At 42.9% G+C, this 20,714-nt stretch overlaps 1 protein-coding gene across 1 annotated transcript in view; it reads left to right on the top strand.

Annotated features, from left to right (window-relative positions):
• Positions 1-19,741, top strand: part of LOC306974533 (thrombomodulin-like) — a 29,936-nt gene extending 10,195 nt beyond the window's left edge. The window contains exon 2 of the mRNA XM_079571821.1: positions 18,141-19,741. Within this exon, the coding sequence (XP_079427947.1) occupies positions 18,223-19,716 (1,494 nt within the window). The 5' untranslated portion in view covers positions 18,141-18,222 and the 3' untranslated portion in view covers positions 19,717-19,741. The remainder of the gene's footprint in view (positions 1-18,140) is intronic.
• The last annotated feature ends 973 nt before the right edge of the window (positions 19,742-20,714 follow it).

The following is a 20,714-nucleotide window of genomic DNA, read 5'->3' as shown; positions in this document are numbered from 1 at the left end:
GCCATTTCTTGTTCAGATATATTTGCTAAAAAACATGCTAATTTTTTCTTGTAACAAGAAATAAAAACTTTTTGAATCTTCTTCAGCTTTAGACAAAGAATATTTTTCTTATTTTAAGAAAAACTAAGATCACAACAACTCTAAATGTCAGAACTGATTCTCACAGAGAGAAAATACATTCCATTCTTTAAAGTGGGCGGCTCGGTGGCACAGCGGTTAGAGCCTCAGCTTCACAGCTCAAAGGTCCTGGGCTCAATTCCCACCAGGACGGGGCCTTTCTGTGTGGAGCATGTTCTCCCTGTGTCTGCATACGTTTCCCCGACCACTAAAAACATGTACAATAGGTGAATCCTCCAGCAGGTGATTCTGACCATCAGCCTGGCTCCACATCATGGCGACGGGCAATATTTCCATTAAATATTAGTATTTATTAAGAACATTTTGCTCAAAAATTTGTGTAATTTAGAAAATGTTGCTTAAATCAAGCAACATTTAAGTGAAATACCCACAATTTCTCACTAAATAAGAATGTTTTCCTTAAATTATTCAATTTTCTGAGGACATTTTGCGTAATTCTAGCTATTTATTTGCTTAAATTTAGTGTTTCTTTCTTGTTTTATGATGGTAAATGGTAAATGGTAAATGGTCTCAACTTATATAGCGCTTTTCCACCTACATTAGGCACTCAAAGCGCTTTACAGCAAGGATCCACTCACCCATTCATACACCAATGTACGCAGACATTGGGGGCAATGTGGATGAAGTGTCTTGCCCAAGGACACAACGACAGTGTACACTTCCAGGAGGTGGGATTCGAACCCCCGACCTTCCGATCACGAGACGACCCGCTCTACCGTCTGCGCCAATAAGAAAAATATTCTAGAAATAAGAATTCTTAGCAAGAAAAAAAATGCTGACCCCATTGGCAGAATTTTTTTCCTTAAAACAAGACAAAATGTCTTATTTTAAGATTTTTGTCCTTGTTTTTCGGAGGGTACTTTTTGCAGTGTACTCTGTTGGCTGATTACTTCCAAAGACTTTGATATATTGGTTCTAATGAAAGCATTTACTAAACTTAACCTTTTGCCTCGTCTTCTCGGGTTTGAAGCTCAGTAAATCAGGCGTGGCATTTTAAATCAGCTCAATTCCACTTTAAGGGGAGGTGTTTAAGAGTGTAAAATGGCCCAACACTTTCTTTCGAATTTTGTTCATGACGGGGAATTAGTCAAAAGCTGTGGTTTTCTTAAGAACTTTTCATCAGAATATTATGAAACATTTGTTCAGCTGTGCACCAAACTCGACAACATCAGCCTAATACCCATAGGATGTGCAGACAAAGACTCTAAAATCATCAGCTCGTAAACACCAAGGTGAAGCGATGAGAGCAGACCCAGGAATAAACCCATTTCCTTCAGCCTTGAGCTAACGAGCGATAAAAGATAATGAGAGAGCAATGAAAATAATACTGTGTTCAGAGTTCAAGACGGTGCCAACACAGCCAGTCGCTGACAACACAACACTGAGACTCACATTCCCTACAGGTCAGCGCCCCCTGAAGTGCACTTTTCTTCACAAAGAGGCAGTAAATTATCGACTCGGAGACCGGTGACGTGATGATGTTTCTCATATTTTAGTGGGGAGCTTTGGAGACGGGCCAAGAAGAAATGTTCTTGAACTGAAGCGCCCGTTTGTAACTCTGTACCTTTCATGACGCACTTTGCCGGATGTTTCTTGACCCAAGGACACCCGGGCAAAGTTTGAGGGCATGGACGGGGATTTTAGTGCAGCAGCGTCCCACGAACTGCGACACATATTCACCATTCAGTCATGTCAAGCCAGGACATTTTAGAGTCACGAACTGATCCTGGTTCATCACCTCCTGGGTTTGTCCCTGTTTCAGAGCATGGTGTCCTGCACTAGTCAGCTCATCTACCTCTCCTTTCTCTTCCTCCTGCACAGCTCCCTCCGCTCCACAGTCAACAGTCTTTCACCAATTTCTGAGAAGAGCATTAACCAGATCATTAGCAGGGCTAGAAGCAGGGGCGGACTGGCCATGTGTCCTGTATTCTGGAAGAGCACAGAAGGCCCACTGGCTCTAGGGCCACCGGTCCGGCCTCTCACTTTACCTTACCCTTACCCCCGGGCGAAACTGAGCTTTACCCAAATCTAAAAGCTTAAAAGACAAGCATCCAAAAACAAAAATGTGCTGGAAAAGCAACAAAAGAGTGACAGAAACAGAAATGTGACGAAAACGTGACGACAAAGCAATGAAAAAAGCGATGAAAAAGCAATAACATGAAAAAAAAAAAAAAAAAAACAAGAGACGAAAACACAACAAAGTGACGAAAAAGTGACGAAAAAGTGACGAAAAAGTGACGAAAAAGTGACGAAAAAGTGACAAAAAAGTGACAAAAAAGTGACGAAAACAGGCCAAAAAGCCACAAAAAAGTATTGACAAAGCAACAAAAACATGACAAAAATGCAGCGACAACGTGACAAAAAGTTACCATCACTTTTCTCGATTTGAGCTTTCAAATGAGACTTTACAGTGTTGCTCTCCAGTCAAGAAGCTTTTAGATTTGGGTAAAGCCGAACTGGAGAAAATGCTCTCGGTTAAGGCGGGGGGTAAGAGGTTAACGTATGTATTTGTGGAAGTGTCACATTTACGCTAACTTGGGCCAGACTGACCAGAGTCCAGGGCTGTTTCAGTCCCAGTCCGCCCTTGGCTAGAAGACAAGTGTGGCTTATGGTGCGTTCATGTGGACTGGGGAGCTCGTTTTCCCGAGATGTGACATCATTGTCCCCAGTTGGTTTGTGTTCATGTGTTTTTTATGTGGGAAGGTGGGGATTTTGATGTCATCAAATAAAAAACAGTCTTTTATCATTGATTAGCGCTTAGCTCAGCTAATCATTTAAATGTGTTAAATGTGTTAGCGTCTCAAAAGCTAAATGTTGGTTTGCTAGTTTTAAAAAAATATCACGTTTTGACCCGAGTTCCCAAGTCGTTTTCCTCAGTTGAGCGAGCGGTCACGTACATTTCTCAACCGAGTTCTTTAGACCCACATGAACGCACCAGCTGTTCTGTAGCTCCTCTTGCGAAGCCTCCGCTGCAGGTGTGGTCCTTGGTGTCTCTTCTGTGTTTCAGAAGAAGAAATCTGTCGGTCTCAAATGTCTTTAGCTCATTATCTAGCTGTTTGCTTACTTTCTTCAGGACCATTATGGACTTTTGTCTGTAAAAAAAAAATCCACCAAACCTCACAAAAACACGGCAAAGACGTACAAAAGCATCCAGTAACACAATGTGGAACAGAAACCACACATGCAGTTCACAGAAAAAGGCAGAAAACTCATCTGTACCAAGAGTGAGGGAGGTTGCTGCTTGTTTACACCAGTGTTAATTTTGACAACATATTTTAATTTAGTTTTAGTCTTAGTCTTTTGACGAAAATGTAATTTGATTTTAGTCTAGTTTTAGTCCAAAAAATATCTTCAATTTTAGTTTAGTTTTAGTCGACTAAAATTGCATGTAAATTAAGTCTAAATTTAAGACGAATTTCGTCGACTTTGCATTGATAATATTCATCCATCCATCCATCTTCTTCCACTTGTCCGTTGCCGGGTCGTGGGGGCAGCTGTTGGAGGTGCCTAAATCACATTGCACCAGCCCCTATGGCTCCTCCTGCAGGTGGTGGGTCCACAGAAGGACGGCCTCATGGTTCAAACAGGGCCTGTCGGTCTCTCATAAAGGGCTTCTGAACCGCTCTTTGTCTGACCCGTCACCTGTTTACCATGGGAGACCTTACCAGGGGCATGAAGCCCCGGCAACAGAGCTCCAGGATCACTCGGGCGCTCAAACCCCTCCACCACCGGTTCCAGGAGGGGATTGATAATATTAATTATAATCATATTTAATGTTGTTCCTCTGCTTCCTGGAGCTGCTCCACATGAACGAAGCTCAAAGCTGATCCTTTGGCAGAGAATTTACATGATCTGAGGTTCTTTCAGACGGTCAATAGAAGTTTGGCTGATTTTAGTCTCTCCTTTTCATTTTTATTTAGTCATTTTTATTTAGTCGACTAAAATATCTGGACATTTTAGTCATGGTTTTAGTCTCATGAAAAACTTTTAAATTAGTTTTAGTCCAATTTTAGTTGTCAAAAATAACACTTTGACTAAAATTAAGACTAAACATTTTAGTCGACGAAATTAACACTGGTCTACACATCGCTATGACAATCAACCTATAAATCGCATTACAACTTGTGTGTGAATTCAACCTTTTTTTTCCCCCAGTAATGATGTGAAACACCCAAGGAACATTGAACATTCATCGTAATAAGAAATGTTTAGCAGCACGTTTAAGCCACCCAGTTAATTTAGGCCTATTTTAGATCCATTATAGCCCCAGTTTAGTTAAATTTATGACGTGGTGCTAATTTGTGTGAAAAGCAAACAAAACACTTTTGCCATTCCTGATTCCAGTTTAGTAACGTTGTAAGTAGTAACATATTGCATCGGAACACATTGTAGCTGCTACTACAAATCCACGTTATCCCTGCCAGATTTTCAAGTGGACTGAGCCAAACGCGACGGTCCCACAGTCCAGTTCCCAGAAAACGGGGGACATGCTCCTCTCAATAACCTTCATAAGCCCGCTCACATTAAGGTCAAGAGAGTCCCATGTTACAAAATGAACTGTAGATCTTCATTAAATCTGGGTAAAGTCACAAATGACGGGAAAAAAACCCTCAAGAGACACTCCTCTTCCTGTCGGTAAAAGAAAAAAATAAAATTACAAATAACCCGAGTCCACGTCGATTTGTCACACTCGGCCTTTCCATCAGAATCCAGACAGTGGTTGCTCACCGTCCAGTCATTAACAAAGACCATGGCTGACGTTTGTCCAGGACCGTTTAGGCGGTTGTGACGTCTGCGCCAAAACCCAACTCTTTTACTCAGAGGATGCGCGTTACGCTCCACTCAACAACGACGTCAATGATTTTTTATTTTTTTAAGTGAAAGCTGCCAACTCAAACACCATCCGATGTCCGGGAAGCTGCCAACAAACGAAAAGCTCGAGAAACAAAGCCTACCATATGTGTGGTTTTCTTCTCAGACATCGGGAATGGAGCTCGGCCTTCCCGCTGTCGTTCTTGTAATAAAGAAAAGATTTACAACAATTACACACACTGCAAAAAGTGGATTCTAAGCAAGTAAAAAATGTCTTACTTTAAGAAACAAGTTGTTATTTTTTCCCTAAAAAGTAATAATGTTTTGCCGAGCAAAGTTTTCTTGAGAAAAAAAATCTTATTTTAGGAAATAAAATCTAGCCATTTCTTGTTCAGATATATTTGCTAAAAAATGCTAATTTTTCTTGTAACAAGAAAGAAAAACTCAGCTTTAGACAAAGAATATTTTTTCTTGTTTTAAGAAAAAATAAGATCACAACAACTCTTAATTTAAGAACTGATTCTCACAGAGAGAAAATACATTCCATTCTTTAAGTGGGCGGCTCGGTGGCACAGCGGTTAGAGCCTCAGCTTCACAGCTTGAAGGTCTAGGGTTTGATTCCCACCAGGACGGGGCCTTTCTGTGCGGAGCATGTTCTCCCTGTGTCTGCGTACGTTTCCCCACCACTAAAACATGTACAATAGGTGAATCCTCCAGCCAGGTGATTCTGACCATCAGCCTGGCTCCACATCATGGAGACGGGTCTCCGGGCACAGGCAAAATTTTGCTCAAAAATGTGTGTAATTTAGAAAATTTACTGAAATCAAGCAACATTTAAGTGAAACACCCACAATTTTTCACTAAATAAGAATGTTTTCCTTAAATTATTCCATTTTCTGAGGACATTTTACTTAATTCTAGCTATTTATTTGCTTAAATTTAGTGTTTCTTTCTTGCTTTATGACAAGAAAAATATTCTAGAAATAATTCTAGAATAAATAATTTTTCCTTAAAACAAGACAAAATGCCTTATTTTAAGATTTTTTTCCCCTTGTTTTTAGTAGGGCACTTTTTGCAGTGCATGGTCTGGATTCATTTTTTTTTGTGTGTCTTTGGCATTGGACATTCTGGACGGGCTCCTGTGCGGTGGGACAGCCAACTACTGGGCTGAGATATGAAAACGCAACACAGAAGAGCGCGATAACTCACTGCAGACAATGGAGACGGGTCGTGCGTAGTGTGTGGGTGTGCGTCGAGCTAAACCAGTGGGTGACTTAAACCACTACTGTATTAGTGAGTCTTGAGTCACTGGAAACGCCGCGTTGTCTCGAGTTCTTGGTCTGAGCGGCATCACAGCCTCAAAATGGCCATGGGAAGAGGGAAGTCTGGGTATTTAGTAATCCGCTCCACCCTTTTCAATCAGATAAGTGCAATCTCTTTAGGTGTTTTGTGTTCCTGTGATGAGGTGAGGTCATGCTTTGACATCAGGGATTCGCAAGGACTAAACCAGGACTAAACCAAGACCAAACTAAGACTAAACCAGGACCTATCTGGGTCTAAGCTAGTTCTTATTCAAGGTCTGAGCCATTTTCATTGCGTTGAGACTGGGGGAAGAACATGGTCTGTTAAAATGCATCAAAATGCACCATTAAAATAAAATAAAAATCTCTGTGGGAGGATCCCCAGGCCCCCCCTTTAAATGTGTCCCCCCCCCCCCACCAGTCTGGCAGTGGCAAAGGTTCTCCCGCGAGGGCCACAGGGCTCAAATTGGGGTCATTATGTTCAACTGTTTTTGCAAATTTGTCATTTTTTAAACTAAAATCCTCCATTTATCCTTTTATTGTAAAGAGAGATAAATCCAACAGACAGATATACAGTTTAAGTGCAGAGGTTGTTAAGGCGCTATATGAATAAATAAATATTGACTGATTGATTGACCATATGGGGGGGGCTAAAAACAAACTTTAGCCCCGGGGCCCATTTATTTATTTATTTTATTTTATTTCAACTTAAAACCACACATGACAGGACAAGTGACATCGACAAAGCATAAAAACAAAACAAACAAAAACACACACACACACACACACACACACACACACACACACACACACACATGCACACCACATTCTATGAAATGTACATGATCTTTTAACTTAATCAAGGGAAAATGTTTAAAAATAAATTAAAAAAAAAATACAAACTAAAATTATGATTAAATACATATTACAGGGAGGGAAAAAAATAAAATATATATATATATTTTTTAAATTAAAAAAAAAGAAGACTCATTTTGAAATATATTAAACCGGGGAAAGGGGGAAAATTATAACTACCGGTAACTAAGTAGTAGTTACAGTACAAACAGACAAAACAGAAAAACACATCAGATGCATTTCTAATGGAATGATTTGCATGTTATACAGATACAAAATAAAAACAACAATATCACATATTTCTCCTAGATATCCACTCCATCAATCTGGACCACCGCTTTTCATGAAGGCTTTTTTCTTTTGCGGATATTACTGTACATCAAGCAAATTTGTAATAATACTCCATATATCGTAGAAAACTTATTATATTTAAGGAAGCCTTGTTTTTTACTTTGAAAATAAATGTCTCACCTAAAAGAACCTCAAGTGGAGGAGTTCAAGTATCTCGGGGTCTTGTTCACGAGTGAGGGACGGATGGAGCGTGAGATCGATAGACGGATCGGTGCGGCGTCAGCAGTGATGCGGTCGCTGTATCGGTCTGTCGTGGTGAAGAGGGAGCTGAGTCGGGGCAAAGCTCTCGATTTACCGATCGATCTACGTTCCCACTCTCACCTATGGTCATGAGATTTGGGTAATGACCGAAAGGACGAGATCGCGAATACAAGCGGCCGAAATGAGTTTCCTTCGCAGGGTGGCTGGGCGCACCCTTCGAGATCGGATGAGGAGCTCAGTTACCTGAGAGGAGCTCGGAGTAGAGTCGCTGCTCCTTCACGTCGAAAGGAGCAGCTGAGGTGGCTCGGGCATCTGTTTCGGATGCCTCCTGGTCGCCTCCCGCGGGAGGTGTTCCAGGCATGTCCTAGTGGGACAAGGCCTCGTGGAAGACCCAGGACACGGTGGCGGGACTATGTCTCCGAGCTGGCCTGGTGTCGCCTCGGGGTCCCCCCAGAACAGCTGGAGGAAGTGTGTGTGGACCAGGAAGTTTGGGCATCTGTGCTGAGACTGCTGCCCCCGCGACCCGGCCCCGGATAAAGCGGAAGAAAATGGATGGATGGACCTAAAAGAATAATTAGGTTAATTAAATGTTTCCATTTTGATTCTCCAAGAAATCCCAACACCGCCCCGGGGCCCATTTTACTTCAATCCGGCCGTGGGCCTTCGACACAAAAACACTATATTTTTTTGCATTCTGCACTTTAAAGCCAGTTCAGTGGAGAATGAGCGACATCTCTGGAGCGTTTTGCTTTAACAGAGTTTCACTAGATCAGTGGTTCTTCAGCTGATATGATGTCAGGACCCGCAAATGACTTAGACCCCCTGAAATTGGTTCCCTTAACCCACTTTTCGGTCCCCTTCAGAACCACTGCACAGGATCAAACTACACTATGTTCTTGCTCGGTTCATCTCCATCTCCTTCATGCGAAAACATTTTTTTGAATACGACTGGGAGAATAATTCTGCACTGAGGTTCAATTCCCACAAAGGAGCGTAAATTTAGATGATTAATGTTTTCTTTTTCATATATATCTGCGCACGTCCACCTCCCCTGAGAAATGTGGAGACGGGTTCCAAAAGAGTTCAGGCCCCTCCAAATTTCCCCCCGTCCAAAAATATGGCCCTAAACGACTGGAAAATGTAATTCCTTGGAATAAGGGCGGTTAGTCAGGAGAGAGCTGGCTGTTTACTGCCAGTAAGAAATACTTGGCTCTTTTTGCAAGAAATAGTCAAAAGAAGTCAAAGCGGAGGGAAACTCAGCCAGGATCAGAAGAAGAAGCGGGAAACTGGGGAGTGTTTTCATTGTTCGCTTCCACCTGCTGGAGCAAAAACAATCTTCCAGCCTTTCAGTATTATTGTATAAAACTGTTGATCCGAGGCCCCAGTATCAAGAACAAAAGGTGCGAACCGAGCCAACAGTGTGTGTGCGTTTCGTCGTATAAAATCTGAGTTTTTTTTTTTTGTTGCCTTGTGGGATGTTTCAGGGTCACTCCAAGTTCATGGAGTGTTGACTCTCTGCCAGGGCGGCCTCCTCGGGGTCTCGTCACTGTGGAAATGTCAGGGACCACAGCAGAATGGCCCGGTTCCTGAACGCTCTCGGAGACGTGTGTGAGCGGCGGGGAGGATGCGGGGAAGGCCTCAGGTTGAGCGAAAACACAATCAAGTTTTCCTCCAGCGAAAGTCAAGGCAAGGCAACTTTATTTATACCGCGCATTTCGTACACAAGGCACAATGTCAATGTCAATGTCAATTTTATTTATAAAGCACATTTAAAAACAACCATTGTCGACCAAAGTGCTGTACAAGAACAGTAACAATATGTACAATAAACACAATAAAAGTTAAACACAGGTAATATATAAAGGCACAAACTGTATCTGGTCTACATGGAACCGAAGGCCAAGGCAAAAAGATGAGTTTTTAATTTGGTTTTAAACTCCTCTACAGACTGAGCCGAGCGCACATGTAGAGGAAGGCTGTTCCAAAGTTTAGGGGCCACTGAGAAGGCTCGGTCACCTCTGGACACACGCTTGGATTTAGGAACAGACAAAAGAAGCTGGTCAGCAGACCTCAGAGCTCTGGAAGGACAGTCGAGCTGCAGCAGTTCTGACAGATACTGAGGTGCCAGCGAATTTAGGCATTTAAAAACAATCAGCAGAAGTTTAAACTTGATGCGAAAGGGAACTGGAAGCCAATGTAAGGAGGACAGAATGGGAGTGATGTGCTCCCATTTTCTTGTGCCGGTCAGCAGGCGGGCTGCGGCATGTTGGACTCCCTGCAGGCGCTGGAGGGATTTAAGGTCCAGCCCTGTGTAAAGGGAGTTACAATAATCCAACCTTGAAGTGATGAAGGCGTGTATCGCCTTTTCTAAGTCTTTTTTTGGCAAGTAGGCCTTAATTTTCGCAAGAAGTCTTAGTTGGAAGTAGCTGGCTTTTACAACTGATCCGATGTGTTTTTCAAATTTGAAGCAAGTATCAAAAGTCACCCCAAGATTTTTAACAGTGGGGCGGATAAAGGAAACAAGAGGCCCAATAACAGTGTCGGTCTTCAGGTTTGACAGGGGGTTGCAACTTCCAAATACAGCTATCTCTGTTTTGGTTTTGTTCAGAGACAGGAAGTTTGAATTTAGCCAAGACTGGACGTCACTCAGGCAGTTTGTCAAGGTTGTTAAGGAGGTTTTACTGGTGTCGACTGTAATTGGCAAATATATTTGAATATCATCTGCAAAGCAGTGATAGGAAACATTATGCTTTATGCACAAAGGGACAAAGTGATTGCAATATTTCCAATAATTGAAATGCATATTGTAAAAAGATCAACACAAATCTATGTCTACATGAGTCTAAGACGCAGGCTCTGCTTCATGTTTGGATCCAACGTGGCATCCCTTGGGATCCTTTCTGCGTTTGCTTTGTCTTGGGGTGACAGTAGTGCAAACAGAGACTGCAAGCGCACATTGTAACTGTGTCCTTGGGCAAGACACTTTATCCACCTTGCTTCCAGTGTCTGGCACCGGTGTTTGAATGAGTGTTCCTTGATGTAAAGCACTTTGAGGACTTAGGTCAGGGGTGTCCAAACTTTTATCATCAAGGGCCGCATATTGAAGTGTGTACGGCGTGGAGGGCCAAAGATCAGTGGTCAGTGACAAATTCACTCGGGTGCATTTAAGCCTTTGTTTAGGCTTGGAACCATGATGCCAGCGTGGTCTCACATAAAATAGTATAGTTTCTGAGGTTTTAATTGTGTGGAGTAAAAGGTACTATCTCTGGAGAAATTCAACAAGTAGTCTGAGGGCCACCAAAGATAGGTCTCAGGGCCGCATTTGGCCCCCGGGCCGCACTTTGGGCACCCCTGACTTAGGTAGAATAGCGCTCTGTGACAATTTATTTGGGGTGGCGCAGACCAGTATATTTCATAGTAACAAAAGGCTTTTCTTAATCATGGCGAGATGATATAGGGGAGCAGTGAGTCCTGTGTTTGTTATTGTACAATTTTACATTTTTTTACATATTGCGTTCAATCTTGATTCTTTCACCATCTTCTGGAAAGAGCGCAGAAGAAGAATATAATCAGTTTTGTACTCCAGTGAACGAGCGTTAGTCAGAACAATTGTGACAGAAGGCTTGCGTGCCCGAGCTGCGAGTCTTGCCCGGATACCTCCTAGTTTGTCCCTTCCCTGTTTCCTGCGGCGCCTCCAGTGACGGCTCCCCTGTGTCGCTTTAGGACAGTTTACTTCTTTTTTTTTTTTTTTTTTACTTTTTATTTATTGACAAGTCAGAACAACAAGTTACATCAAAGGTCCTTGATTTTTTTTTTCCCTCCTCCCCAACAAAACAAAACAAAAAACATTGACCCCCCTGAAAAAAAAGAAAAAACAATATTGTTTATTCATTTCTCTCTCTCCTTTTGTGGAGTTTGTCGATCTATGTCTGATGAGGACTTTAATGATGTGGCGACGTAATGCTATGATCACTTCATATTGCGATACAATGCTCTATCTTTTTCTTTCTTTCTTTTTTATTTATTTATTTATTTATTTATTTTTCCCCTTTTTTGCGATATATTATGCAGCCCTAGTGGCATTGTATGCCAGACTGATTTTGGGTCCCATTTGAGATGGAGGGTTATTGTTAAATAGTGGAGATAAGTTCTCATGACGTTGTATATAGCAGTGGTTCTCAACGTTTTAGAGCTGCGACCCCCATTATAACAGTTCATTAGGATCGTGACCCCCACCCGGGTCAGGCCATGGGAAAAACAGGGACATCAACCCCTTAACTCCCGCCTGAACCGAGCACATTTTCTCCAGTTTGGCTTTACCCCAATCCAAAAGCTTCTGGGAAAAAGGTGAGAAAATAGCAACAAAACTGAGACGAAAACGATGATGGAAATGTGACAAAAAAGTGACGAAGAATTTATGAAAAAATGGCAAAAATGCCACAAGAAATTGATAAAAAATTGACGAAAAAATGACAAAAAAATGGCAAAAAAATGACAAAAAAATGACAAAAATGTGAGAAAAATTTGACAAAAAATTGATGGAAAAATTCAAAAAATGTGACAAAATGTGACACAAAAATTACAAAGAATTGACAAAATTGTGACAAAAAATGACAAAAAAAATGATGAAAAAGTTACAAAAATGAGTTGAATACCCAACAAAAAAATGATGGAAAAAAAATCTGATGACGTGAGGAAAAAGATCCTCCCGGTTCAGGCGGGAGTTAAGAGATTAACCTATATAACTCTTAAAAAACAAAGAAAAAACAATGGCTAAAACAAAAATGAATTAAATTTAGAACAAATAGCATGTATGCTACGACACCATAAGGTTAAGAACCCCTGGTATATAGGACCGCATTTCTTTTTGCTTTGTTTTTATAATTATTATTTTATTTATTTTCAGGACAGTTTACATTTTAACGAATCTTTCATCGCACGGCCACCATTTTCTGATTTTAATGTTATCTGCACGGTGACACACGGGTTAAAAATCAGTTTTGAAGTCTGAACACAATGGCAGGAAATCGTCTAAGGTGCCAATGTATCCACACTCCTGTGTCCCCTCCCCTCACTCGAATCCTAAAGAGTCATAAATGTGCCGCTGCGCTTGGGTTTCCTGTTGGACAGATATAATGGTGAGACTGGGACAGATTTTTCCAAGTTTTTGTGCCACGTGAGCAAAATTTTAGCCAATAAACAATTCAATAAAGTGCATTTAAAACAACAAAAGTAAAGGGTTTAGAAAAAAAAAACTCGTGCCTCGTCGGACATGTCCTCCAAACTGACGGAGCTGTCGTGTCCTTTCCTTCTTGGTGCCCTGCTGACCTGCGGAGAACATGTTTTGAGGAAGTCTTGTCTCTCCGTTCGGACATGTGCCCGTAAATGCTCTAGGTGTAAATCATCTCTGCCGAACAGGGGGGCTCCTCAACACACAGTGAATGAAAGGAAGTGCGCCCTAGCGATATGGCAGACTTTGGGTTAAACAAGCACCATTTATTACCGTGGGGCCTTTTTTTACGTGTTTGCTTTTACAATGATTGTGCAAAGTGACCATTAAGTGGAAATTTAGGGCAGGGGAGGCTTAATCCATGAGCTTTGTGTCCAGGAGACTGTAACAAACACCGTCTGTCCCGCTTCCAACAGTCGTCACTCTTGAGTTCAGACTTCGCAGACATGGATGCGTGTGTCTTGCGTTTATCTTCATGAATATTTCCTCGGATTACTGCACAGTGCAAACTTCTTTTATCCTGCTCCAAGAAGGGCCTCTCCTCCCTTTCCGCTCTGGGACATATGTGCTTCTCTGAGTCCAATGGAAACATGTTCGAACAAGGGTACAGCACCAGGGGCGGACTGGCCATATGTCCTGTATTCTGGAAGAGCACAGAAGGGCCACTGGCTCTAGGGCCGCCGGTCCCGCCTCTCACTTTACCTTACCCTCACCCACGCGCGTGACCGAGCTTTACCCAAATCTAAAACCTCTTACCACCCGCCTAAACCGAATGCATTCTCTCCTCTTTGCCTATAGGCCTGAGTAACGCCTCGTTTGAAACACCCACAAAACTGATCTTTTTCCTCGCGTTGTTGTCACTTTTTTGTTGAGTTTTTCTCTTTTTATCACTGTTTCTCTATTTATCACATTATTGCCACATTTTTGTCTCTTGTTTGTCACTATTTTGCTACTGTTGTGTTGCACTTTTGTCCCTTTTTTGTCGGGTACTTGTCACTTTTTTGCAGCGCTTTCGTCACTTTTTTGTCACTTTCTTGCTCCTCTTTTGTCACTTTTTTGTCACATTTTGGTCTCTTTTTTGTTGCTCTTTGGTTGCTTTTTTTGTCACTATTTTTGTCACTTTTTAAAACATTTTAGTTTGCGCTTTTTTTTCCCCAAGAAGCTTTTAGATTCGGGTAAAGCCAAACTGGAGAAAATGTGATTAGTTCAGGTGGGAGTTAAGAGGTTAAAAGAAAAGCATCCAAAAACAAAAATGTGCTGGAAAAGTAACAAAAAAGTGACAAAAAAAACAACAAAATGTGACGAAAACGTGACGACAAAGCGATGAAAAAACAACAATAACATGAAAAAAAAAACGAAAAACAAGAGACGAAAAAGTGATGAAAAAGTGATGAAAAAGCAACAAAAACATGACGAAAATGCAGCGACAACGTGACAAAAAGTTATCATCACTTTTCTAGATTTGAGCTTTCAAATGAGGCGTTACAGTGTTGCTCTCCAGTCAAGAAGCCTCTTGATTTGGGTAAAGCCGAACTGGAGAAAATGCTCTCGGTTAAGGCCCCCGCCTTAACCGAGAGCATTAACGTATGTATTTGTGGAAGTGTCACATTTACGCTAATTTGGGCCAGGCTGACCAGAGTCCAGGGCTGGTTTTCAGTCCCAGTCCAGCCCTGATATTGTCGTGAGTGACAGACCTTTTACACCAGGAGTTCTCAACCTGGGGGTCGGGACCCACTAGGGGGTCGCGAGACAAATTTGGGGGGTCGCCAGAGCATATAGATAAAATATATATTTTAATATTATTATTATGGTGTTGTAGCATGTAGCATTCATTTTTGTTTAAGCCATTGTTTTTTCTTTGTTTTTTAAGAGTTATATAGGTTAAACTCTTAACTCCCGCCTGAACCGAGAGGATCTTTTTCCTCACGTCATCAGATTTTTTTTTCCATCATTTTTTTGTTGGGTATTCAACTCATTTTTGTAACTATTTTGTCATTTTTTGGTAATTTTTCTGTCACATTTTGTCACATTTTTGTCATTTTTTGTCACATTTTTTTCATTTTTCCGTCATTTTTTTATTCATTTTTTGTCTTTTTTTTGTTACATTTTTGTCATTTTTTTGTCAAATTTTTCTCACATTTTTGCAATTTTTTCATAAATTCTTCGTCACTTTTTTATCACATTTCCATCATTGTTTTCGTCTCAGTTCTGTCGCCATTTTCACGGCTTTTTTCCAGAAGCTTTTGGATTGGGGTAAAGCCAAACTGGAGAAAATGTGCTCGGTTCAGGCGGGAGTTAAGGGGTTGATGTCCCTGTTTTTCCCATGGTCTGACCCGGGTGGGGGTCACGATCCTAATGAACTGTTATAATGGGGGTCGCGGCTCTAAAAGGTTGAGAACCACTGTTTTAGACGACCACATGCAGTTAAAGGGGCTCCTCTCTGCTCATCTTCACCCAATAAAATCCACCTCTATAAAATAAAGCGTTGATTTCGGAATAAAAAATCCACTGTCAAAAAGGCAATCCTCTTTATGTTCAGACCAAGGTGAAAGAAGTCGATTACTTCTCCAAACAGGTCGGCTTTAGCTTTGACTTTACCAGATTTGTCTTTGTTTTTTTGTTTTTTTTAGACCACCACTTTATGTTTCAGGCCATATTTACCCGTTGTGCCCAAACAGACAGAAACCCCCCCCCCTTACCTCACCCCTGTGTGGGCACCAATCTTTTTTTTATCAGGAATAACATTTACTCAGTCGGGCTGTGTCGCCAAGCCGCCCATAAAAACACACAAACGCCACCTCCTCTGGGAGACGCCTCCGCAGTAACCCAAAACACCACGATTTCCAGCACAAACAGTTTGATTATTATTTTTCCATCACAGAACAAAGGATTCTCATCCAGCAAGAGTCGCTCAAGTTCCAGGAGCAAATGTAGCACCAGCCTGAAGATAATCGGATTATGTATGTTTATTACTTACAAAAGTCGTATTTGTTTGTTTAAAGGGGGGGTATCATGCAAAATGGACTTTTTCAAGCTTTACATCGTGTTATTCTGTCATTCCCTCATTAAAAACATGCCTGAAGTGTTGCCTTGGCACATTCACGTATTTCTGAGTAATCTGTAAAAACTCTGATGGCGGCCATTTTAGGGATAGGTTTGCCTGAGTCCTCCTAGGAACGCCCCCACCTCCTGGAGACGCCTCCGAGCTTTCGTCACCAGCCGAGTAACCAACCACTGCTCCTCAGCAGAACCCCCTCCCCACTGATGCCACAGACAGCGTGTGGAGGGGGCGTGTCTAAAGGCTCAGAGGTTCTTAAAGAGACAGAGGCCTATTTCAAGACATTCACTACAGCCATTTTGAGAGAGCAATTTTATACAAGGCAGTTATTCTAATTTACTGCATTGTCATCATTGTAGTGTGATATAGACTGGTGCCATGTGATTGAAAAAAGCAGAATACCCCCTCTTTAAAATACTTACGCTGCAAAAAGTAATTAACTAGATCAGTATAAACATCTCAATTTGAGCATAATAATCCAAATTTTAGTTGTTTTGACTAGTTAAGAAGTTCTTGGGCATTTGTCCTGGATTATTTCACTTGTTCTGAGATGTTTCTGACTCGTTTCGATACATTTTGTCCTTATTTCAGGTCATTTTCTTTGCCAATGGGGTAAGAAAATTGGTCTTATCTCATTGACAATTTTACTTTCTTATTTCAAGCGAGATTTACTCTAGAACTGGTCTTAAATGTCCTCAAACAAGCAGAGTAAACTTGGTCCGATCAGGAAAAATGTCTAAATGAGTGAAAACCGCTCAAAACAAGAAACATTTCCTCAATTCAAGTCATTTAAGACAATGCTTGATATTAGAAGAAGAAGAAGAAGAAGGTATCGTTCTGGGTTTTTTTTACACACACCCTTACAGATGGGTGATGAGCCCACAGGAGGATTGTGTTCTAGGTCCATCACATTGAGAGAAGCCAGCTGAGGTGGGCTTCCAACGGCCCCTGAGAAAACCCAGGACACGTTTACGGCAACTGGCCTGGGAACCCCCTCAAGAACCCCCTGGAAGAGTTGGAGGAAGTTGGCTTGGAATGGGACGTTTGGGCGTCTCTGCTCATGGACGGCTGCAGGAAATCGATGGATGGCTCATTCTGTGTAGTTAAACTGCATCTCCATCCAGTTATTGACTCTCTCCAGTGACCTCCATGTTCCATGTCGTCCTGGTCATGTTGAGCACATACTGATTACTTCCCATCTGTCCCATGCCTGTCGCCTGATACTACGGGAAGTCTTCACCTCCTACAAAGAGTCCCGTAAACTTCTCGTCACCTTTCACAGAATCGAAGGGGCCGCGCCTCTTCCTCCCGCTGTGATTCTACAACTGAAATAGTTCACGTGAATGTTAAGGACTGTGATTGTCTGTGAGGAAGTCCTTCCGCCGTCCTGAGTCATTTTTAGGATGTTTCTATTTTAAACATCTATTCAGTCGCTGTGTCTGTCCCAGGTAGACATGAGTAAGTAAATCTCCTCCGGGGCCAGGTCTCCCCAAGAGACTGTCACTGGGACTTTCCTGGTTATGAAGATCAAAGAAAATGAATCTACCAAACATTTGACTAGAGTCACATTTGCAGAAGCCCGAGTGCTGCACTGCAGTTAGCCACTGCAGAACCACAACTATATTTATCAATCCTTTATGACTGTACAATTAGACTGTGAAGTAACGCCGACTGCAACAAGTGAATTTCTCCTTTGTGAGATCAATAAAGGTTTATCTTATCTTATCTTATCTTATGTTTCAATAAGGAGATGGAAGCCCAAAGGCTGATGTGGACAGATGTGAGTGTGATGCTCATGGACACTGCTGTCTTTTGACTTCAGTCATTAAAGCGTTAAACATGCTTCTGTTTATTAATTTATCTATTCAAGTTAATTGATGTTTAATAAGAGTCTTGGTCTCAAGCCAAACCAACTGTAAAACGTGGCGCTCATTTTATTTCATTCTTATTATGATTAATTGTTTGTATAACGCTATGACGTGCACGAGCCTCCTCCAGCTCGGTGTAAAGCAGAGGAAATGCCTCAGTGAGGAGTGGGTAAACGGATTCTGACTCTTACTAAAACGTCAGTTGTGCGCTGAAAACTTTCTCTTCTTTTTTTTTTTGGAGATAAGGTCATGGGGGGTTGTGCAATCAGAGGGGCTTAAAGCCCTGCCTGTCCCGGGACGCAACTTCCTTCCTCAAGCCTCGGCAGTGGAGCTGTTATAAATGGAGACCGAACACAGAACCAAGACCGTGCTCGAGCCACAGACCGACGCGGAACTTTAACGGATCTCATGATGTTGGTTTTGAAGCGCGCGCTGCCGCTGTGCGTGCTGTTCCTGTGCGCGGCGGGGGACGCGCCGCGAGGTGTCTGCGTCGACACACAGTGCTGCGCGTTGTTCGTTGAGTCTGCGGACTCGAAGGAGGCTAAGACCCGGTGCCAAAACTCAGGAGGGGAGCTGTACGACGTGCTGCACTGGAGCAGCGTCGCCTTGACGCTGCCGCACGGACACTTCTGGATCAAAGCGCCACGTACTGCGGGCCCTGCGTCAGAACGGTGCCGTTCTACGGTGGTGACCGCGGGGGGTGTCAGCTTTGAGGACCGGACGTGCACGGACAGAGTGGATGGCGTCATGTGCCAGTATACGAGCACGTGCCCGGCTCTGCCTCCCAGTAAAGACGCGCATGTAAACTACACCACTGCGTGGGGTTTTGAAGGGCAGACGCGGTTCCCGCCTGGGACTGTGGCCGTGGTGCACGTGCCAGACCAGCCTCCAGTCTCCAAACATCTATGCGCTGGCACGCAGTGGATGCGCGCGCCCTGGAGATGCGAGGTGATGAACGGGGGGTGCGAACGTGCATGTACTGACCCACAGTCGTGCTCGTGCCCGAGTGGTTTGACTCTGCATCACAACAACTACACGTGCACAGAGGACCCGTGCGCCACCTGCGCGCACTCGTGCGTGAGCGTGAAAGGAAAGTGGGAGTGCAGCTGCAGAGAAGGGTTCAAGTTGGGGTCCAGGGGCCAGTGCGTGGACGTAGATGAGTGCGCAGAGGACAGCACTCTATGTGCTGATCAAGGGCAGGCGTGCGAGAACAAAGAGGGCTCATACGAGTGCACGTGCCAGGAGGACTACGACCTTTTGGGCGGGGCGTGTGTGGACGCATCCTTCTGTGCTCACTGTGAGCACAGCTGTGACGAAGTCCAGGGCGAGCTGAAGTGCGTGTGTCGCAAAGGCTTCAGGGTGGACCCCCAAGACCCCCAGAAGTGTGAGGAGTTCTGCTCTGAGCAGGACTGTCCCGCCAAGTGCACGCGGCCAGACCAGTGCTACTGCCCCGAAGGATTCATCAAGGACAAGCGGGACACGGGGACAGTGTGCACTGACATAGATGAGTGTGAGGACGAGGCTCGGTGTGAACATCACTGTAATAACACTTTTGGAGGGTTTGTTTGTGTGTGTGAAGAGGGCTTCCATCTGCAGGATGGGCACTGTAAGCTCCTCCAGACTCTCCCGATTCAGTCACGCCCCACAGCAGCCTCTGTCCACCCTACAGCACTCCCGTCCTATGTGAAGACAGGCAGCATCCTGGGCATCACTGTGTTCGCTCTGCTCTGTGCCGCTCTGCTGTATTTTCTGCTCCACAGACTCTTCAACTACTGCACCAAAGTCCAGTTCTACTCCCTGAAGCGGGACATGGACATATTCACCCTCCAACAGGTCTCCACAGGAACATACAAGAAGCTGTCCCATGACTGGCAGTTCAGGAATGACTGCCACAGACTCTAACATGGAGCTGTCCCACTGGGAGGCATGGACTGCTCTGACAGCCAGGATGGACGCGGGGATGGTCACCGTGACAATCTGTGCCACAAGCATCTGAATGTGTATCGTTTTATGTTCACAGATTTGTATGTGTCTGAATGTATTCTTAGTGTGCGTATCTGATCATGGAAAACACAAAACGGACGGTCATTCATCTTAATTATTATTCTAAATGCGAAGCTGGTCTGTTTGGGCATCACCAAATTGAAAATGAAATTAAACTCAACCCAAAATTGTAGAAAATACAATGTTTTGAATGGTACTTTTACACACTATGGAATATTTTACTACTAATTTTACTTATTACACTTGTTCACTGGTCGTCTCACTGTCTCTTAAGTTGTATTGTGTTTGTTTAGTTTGATGTAACAAATATTCCAAGCTCACAGTCTAGAGGAAGCCGCGTGGGGCTTAAAACATTGACCAAATTAAAAACGCTGAAGGGCGCAGCAGAAGTGCACTTTTGAGCCGCTCTTTATTAAAAGAAAGCGCTCACTGACCCATGAGCTTTAGTGAGAGATTAACGGTTGAAGACACTGGTGAAATGTGGAAGAATTCGCAAGAAAAAGACAAACGTAGAATGATTTCCGACGGGTCACGTAAACACAGTCCGATCCTGGATTATTTATTTGTTTTCACCCCGACACACGCCATTGTATGAACGCACTGCTCATTTCTTATCACTGCTGATGGACTTAAAACTAAACACGTGAATGTAAACCTGTGCTGCTACTGTTTATCAGAAGTGCTCTCTGTCTCATGTCGGATAAAGACACGAGGATAAACTGTTTTTTTTTTAATGAAAGTACCATTATGCTTTGGTTTCATGCTAATAAAAAGATAATGGACCACGATACACTGGACTCCATCATTGATTCAATATTTGTGGATAGTTCTTGATAAAACAGAATGACAGTATATTAATGTAAAAACAACCAAGAGCAGATGTTGGCAAAGGGCCC

The sequence above is a fragment of the Gobius niger genome (assembly GCF_951799975.1).
Source record: "Gobius niger genome assembly, chromosome: 15".
Taxonomy (NCBI): Eukaryota; Metazoa; Chordata; class Actinopteri; order Gobiiformes; family Gobiidae; genus Gobius; species Gobius niger.
This window is presented reverse-complemented; position numbering and strand designations above follow the sequence as displayed.